At 38.0% G+C, this 6751-nt stretch overlaps 1 protein-coding gene across 1 annotated transcript; it reads right to left on the reverse strand.

Moving 5' to 3' along the window:
• Positions 1-4825: 4825 nt before the first annotated feature.
• On the reverse strand, positions 4826-5776 carry LOC129405720 (olfactory receptor 4S2-like). The gene has a single exon (XM_055142864.1). The coding sequence runs from the start codon at positions 5759-5761 to the stop codon at positions 4826-4828; it is 936 nt and encodes a 311-aa protein (XP_054998839.1). The 5' UTR covers positions 5762-5776.
• Between the last annotated feature and the right edge of the window lie 975 nt (positions 5777-6751).

Here is a 6751-nt window from a genome sequence, read left to right on the forward strand (position 1 = left end):
AGAGTTTGTATATTTTAGTTTTCTAGGACTTTAAATTTATGTTTCTATACTATTTAAACAAAAATTGTTCTCATTAGATTCTTTTTCTCCTTTTGACTGATCCTATTTCACACAAATATGATTGGATTTGGATAATACCAATGTATATTAAAGCTATTTTTTGGCAAACTATTTTGAACCCTCAACAGACATTGCTAAACACATTTTTATCTTTTATATAATTTATGTGTGCCTAATAAGTTATTCTTTCTTCATTATCATGCTCAGAGCATATAATCTTTTGTGTAGTACATATTTTTCATTGTTATTTGGTCTTGAAATAGGCAAGTAGATCTCTATTCCTAGTTACACTTACCTGCTAAGGAAGTTGATTGAAAGCTCAGAGGTCTGAGCAAGGGTTTGATCCCTGATATCAATGTCCCCCAACTACCTCAACAAAAGAAGAAAGTGGAGAGAATCAAGTACTCAATGATAACCAAAGAGGAATGTTGCTTAAAATAATAGGAAATCATTAAAACATTTTCCTGCTTTGATTTGGAGTCTTGTTTTTTCTTTTTCTTCAAGAATCAATATTTAGTTCCACTGCACATTTATAATATACCTATGTGATTTTCAACTTCATTAAGTTCTCATTTTTGTATGAGGGACATGTTGTGTGTGGTATTATTCAGATAATGAAATGGTAGAATATTGTAAAACATGGTATCTTTTAGAGAATGTACACAGGGAAAGTCGATTAGATAGAAGTAAGTGTGAACAGCATACGTAATGCCATCAGATATAGATATGTATAGTTTAATAATGAATGTATATATCTGTATTTCACTGTCACTGTCATCTTGTTGCTCATCGATTTGTTCGAGTGGGCACCAGTAAAGTCTCCCATTGAGAGACTTATTGTTACTGTTTTTGGCATATCCAATACGCACAGGTGGCTTGCCAGGCTCTACCACTTGGGCTTGATAGATACTCTTGGTAACTTCCTGGGGCTCTCCAAGAGGGGCGGAGAAAAGGAACTTGGGTCGGCCATGTGAAAGGGGAACGTCCAGCATCATATATCTATATTTAATTTGTACATATCTATACAATATAAAGTGAGTACCAGAACAACACTTATAAGATTTTATATATTAAATGCATGCACCAATACCCATGGTGTATTCAATATGCCAAAAACAGTAGCAACAAGTCTCACAAAGGAGATGTTACTGGTGCCTGCTCGAGCAAATCGATGAGCAACAAGATGACAGTGATACAGTGATAGTGATTATTTCTCTATATTTAAGGACTTCAACTCTTTATTAATATCCATTTTAGGTCAGGTTGTTAGTACAAATATATAAAGGAACAAGAATTGTAGAGAAAAATTATTAAATAGATAACATTTATTTCTTTAGTTTTTAAAATTCACTTACAGATTATGTCTCCATGTGGTTTAACAGAAAAAACAGGTGTGTATATAAAAACTTAGTTTTCATTGACCCACAGATGTCTTATGCTTTAATAAAATATCTATTCACAATGTTTCCAAAACTAAGACTCAGGAGACACTGTATGAGAATGATCAAATCATACTAAAAAAATACATTTTTCTGTCATGTTTTTAACCTGGTCACAAGTTCCTGAAAAAAACAAACTTCTATCTATTAAAATCATCCAACATAGTTCCAAGAGATTAATCTTCCTGAGAATTGATCTGAGCACATGAAGACCCAAGGAGTCTCTTCAGTTGTGGATGTCCAAGTTGAGACCCCAAACATGAATTTATACCTAATTACAGCTTCAGACTGACGTGTTCTGTTTCCTTTTGGCCTTTATTATTATTGATGGATTTTGCGAGTGTGTTAACATTAGAGAAATTTTAAAGCACCAGTATATATATAATACTTCGGAGGATCTTTCACATGTGTGTATACACAGACACACACATACACTATCACCCTAAACATTTGATACTGGAGATCAAACTCCAAAAAATTTGGTAAAAAATAAAACTAGAGCAAGTTGTTAATCAGTATCTGTGTTCATTGTTTATAAAATGATGAAGGATAAGATAGGAGAGAGTGCAATGAGTCAGGTGCTGGTCTTGACTCATCTTACACAAATTCAATTTCTGGCAACACACATGGTCCACTCAACTCAGCCGAGAGTAACCCCTGAGATCAGAGACAGGAATAAGTGCAAAGCAGAGACAATTGTGTCCCTAATGAGGAAAATAGATGCCTGCCCACACTTCAAATAGGCTAATAACAAAGAAAAAGTCTGGCTGAGGAGGCAATTGAGTTTGAGTGACATGATGCGAACTTGGAGTGCATTTGGGATCCTTGAGATGTCAACCTCACTATGTGATCTTAGTAACCAGGGACTATGCTTGAAATGTGCTGTGTCCTTGAGGTGGTCCAAACCGTGCTTTATAAAGTATCATGCTTGGGAATCCCATGCTTAGGAGAAGAATTCTACTCTTCTGCCAGCTGCCTAAAAATGCCCCATCTCGCATCAGATAGTCTATAAAATGGAATTCTTACCTTTGTTTGTGACTCAGTTTTTCAAACTCAGGCTCTGCTGGGTCCCCTATGTAATATGTAGGATGACATTACTTTGTCCTTTCCCTCCTTGCCACAAGTAGCTTGTCCCGGTTTTCCCCAGAGTTTAGGCTTACCCCAGTCACACCCATCAAGGTGTTCCGGAATCACTCCCATCCCTTTATTTAGCTATAATCACTTCTCCATGCTCTCTTCCCCAAAAGAGTTAATCCTCGGCTTTCCCTTAATCTGACTCTGCTAATTTGCAAGGTCAGAGCTTCCTAGGATACTGAATTTATATTATATAAGTTAATATTGCCTTTCTCCTCTTCTTGTGCCTTTTGAATAATTTACTTTAAAGCTATGACTGTTTTGTATAGACACAAGAAGACAATATTATGTTTTTATAACTTGGGAATTAATTGGCCTCGAATATTATTCCCTCCCAGGCACCTGCTTTCTCCACTTAAGCCTCAGTTGCCCTCAGTTCCTAGCACCCCAAAGCAGGGTCGCTGACGTGGGACAGGAAGGATCCAGGGCAAGCGGTGAGTTATGTGCTACCCTGGCATCGAGATGGGCCTGGCCAAAGTGCCTAATTCTTAACTATAAGTTAAGAGCTTGATGATAGACAAATGCTGTCATGATCCAATAGTAATTATGAGACTAGGACCCTGCCAGGGATAGGAAAAAGTGATCTGGCCTGAGCACTGTAGTCTGAGATTGAGATGGCCCCAGGAGAGCAATTCTATAAGCTTTAATGCATCTCTTATTGTGTCCATACAAAATAATTAATATTATGAATTCTTATATGTTTTCTGGCTGAGGAGAAGAGAAACACATTCATGGGACTCCACCATTGGGTGGATCCTCCTGCTGAAAGAGAATTAAGACCTAGGAGAAGCATCCCCTAGGGGAAAAGGACCTTACCCTATTGATGGTAACCACACCTATGTGTAAGCCACCCCAACCCCCTCATGCTGTGGAGACTTAACTAGGCTGTAAGAGTGGGTTGGGGGCCCAGATCCACGGGGCCAGATCCATGGGGCCCAGATCCACAAGAGCGAGAGAGAAGCGGAGAGAGAGAATGAAATAAATGGATCGAGCAACCAGTTTGGCCTTTTTCCTTCTTCCTTCCATCGCCTGCCCTTGACCGACCGCACACACAGCGGTTCCGGGGCACCGGACTCGGGTGGTGAGACAGAGTCGCCCAGAGAGCCCAAGAGTGCTCGCACCCCTCGGCGAGCCTTAGTTTTATACAGTAATATAACTTATTTTTTCCATCTTTCAATGTGTGCCATTTGTCTTTCACTAGTTCATAATAGGAATTTCTGCAACACTCTAAGACCAAAGCAACAGCAACAGCAATAGGTACAAATGGTGAAGGCTCGAGAGATAGCTCATGGGCTGAGCACTGTACATGAAGGATGCCTCCAGATGGTCTCTTGAGCATTTCCAAGAATGACACCCCTCTAAATCCCTTATGACAAGCTTGAAACAGCACCGGACCACCTCTGTCTGTAGTCTTCTAACCAAATGTAAAATCTAAAAATGATAGTGTAGACAGACGTATATAATCATAACAAGTATTCCTTCCACATGGGAAAATCATAAATGAAATGAAACCCGATATCTGTTCTTATGTCAATATCATGTCAACACAGTTATGATCTTAAGTAAGCCATATTAAGGGGGAGTATTAAAGATCATTTCCCAAACTTTCTTAAAACATGGGTAAAGAAAATAGGTCATGGTCCCACAGCAAGAAAGAGCTGGTCTCTAAGAAAAGATAAAATAGGTCTTTGGTTTTTAAGCCTGTGAATTTTTTTTAACTTTCATTACCTTCACATCCATCCTATCCCATTTCTATATTACTAAATATAGACATCACTGTTTAATGATATCTTCATATCAAGATGATTTAGCTCACATTGCTGCAATTTTTAATGTTGTTCAATTGGTAGACACTTATTCATTGCTTCAGTTTGGACTATTGCAGTAAACAATTGTAAAAAGTTCTAAATATTTCAAAATAAATATCACTCAAAAGAAGATGGCAAATAAATATGAAAGGAGGGATAGAATAATGCTGAGCATTTGCATTTGATTAGCAAAACGAGACCAAAATTTCCAGAAAAATATGATTCTGAAATAAGGAAAAAAGAATCATATTGACAGAAAAACTCGTTTCTGCTAAATGTGTTATTTACCTTCTCTATTTCCCAAACTTATGAAGTGTGCTATTATAGTCTTCACGGTGGAGTTGATTCAATTTAAAATTATTCTGCTTATATTCTTCATTCCAATCATTTACCATTAACTTTCCAGGAAACCTTCTTGTTCAAGAGTTTCTTCACTGCATTTTTCACTTCTGCATTCCTTAGTGTATAAATGAGGGGGTTTAACATGGGTGTGATAATGGTGTAAAAGACAGCCACCATCTTATCCTCTGCAAAGGTAGTATCAGGACGCATATACATGAAAGTACAGGGACCAAAAAAGATGATGACCACGGCGATGTGGGAACTACAGGTGGAGAGGGCTTTGCGTCTGCCTTCTGCTGACTGCTTTCTCAGGGACTTTAGGATGACGGTATAGGAGATGAGTAAGATCACAAAGCTGCCCAGCGAAATGGTGCCACTGTTGGCTGTTTCAACAACACCCGCAATGTAGGTGTCTGTGCAGGCAAGTTTCAACAAAGGATGAACATCACAGAAGTAGTGATCAATCTCATTGGGTCCACAAAAAGGTAATTGTATAACTAAAGTCAATTGTATAATAGTGTGTAGAAGCCCACCTACCCAGGTTCCCAGCAACATTTTATAGCATCTCTCCGGATTCATGATGGTCATATAGTGCAGGGGCTTACAGATCGCCACGTAACGATCATAGGCCATTACTATCAGGATGAAGATCTCTGTGCAACCAAAGAAATGGGCTCCAAAGAGCTGCAACATGCAGCCCACATAAGAAATAGTTTTTTTATTGGAAAGCAGGTCAGAAATCAGCTTAGGAGCTGTCACAGAGGAGAAACAAATATCCACAAGTGACAAGTAGCTGAGAAAGAAATACATAGGAGATTTATAAAGGTTTCCCAAATAAATTGTCAGTATGATTAGGCTATTTCCCGTTAGAATGAGTGTGTAGAACAAGGAAAACAGCAAAAAACATACTTCCTGTACCTCTTTATTCTGAGAAAGACCCAAGAAAATGAATACAGTTATATTGTTTACTCTTTCCATGGAATTACTCTTGCAGGCCAACTTCACAAGGAAGAAAATATCTGAAAGGAAAGACATAACAAGGATGAACAGTACTTATTTATAACGCAAAAGTAATTGGATGATCAAGGTATTTGACACCAGAACCATGGATTTGCTTTGAAATATCATTCACATTAAATTAAATTGAGATTCACCTACAGATAAGAGAGTGTCTTACCTTTATCTGATGATGCATCACTTCTTTTCAGCTGAGAAAGAATAGATCCAGAAAGTAGTCACAAAACTAATCAAGAATTTTACCTCCTTCAATTGTGGTAATGTTTTTCCATCTGTATTTTTTTTCCTGAACTTTTTTTTCCCTCCATAATGCATCACTGCATAAGGCATTCAAGCATGAATTCGAAACAATGTCTTTTCCTGATGAATTGTGTGATTTTTAAAAATTTTTTTAAAAGACATAATTTACAAAATTACTGATAGTCTGGGTTTGAAATATAACAAAATTTGCATGTCTGGGAAGCTTTTTCTGGTTTTGACACAGAAATGAAAATGATAACCACTTTCTACCCTCTGATTATTGCCTTGATTATTCAAGTAATTTTTTAGGTCACCTGCACTGTGCAGCCTTTTCTTCAAGTGAAACACATTTTGTGTACATTAATTTATATCTTCCTATTTGATATTTAAGTCTATAGTCAAAACCTGGTTCACTGTCTGTAGGGAGCCGATTTACAAGCCCGGCTCTTGTCCTCTAGTCAAGCAAAGGCTTACTTGGGATTTCTGTAACAAGGTCACCACTGCTGACCTTACTGATCTTATCAGTTTGCCATTCCTCTCTCACTAGCCAAAGCCCATGCCTGATCTGCATTTTACTACTGTTCCTATGGGGGTCCAAGCATGCATACCACCCCCTCCCAGCAGAGGTATAAGTATTGTAACTGCAGTAGAATAAACTCTCTTTCTCTCCTCCTCCTTCTGGCCCTGCGTCTGTTCATTTGGCTGCGTCCC

Source organism: Sorex araneus, chromosome 6 (genome assembly GCF_027595985.1).
Source record: "Sorex araneus isolate mSorAra2 chromosome 6, mSorAra2.pri, whole genome shotgun sequence".
NCBI lineage: Eukaryota > Metazoa > Chordata > Mammalia > Eulipotyphla > Soricidae > Sorex > Sorex araneus.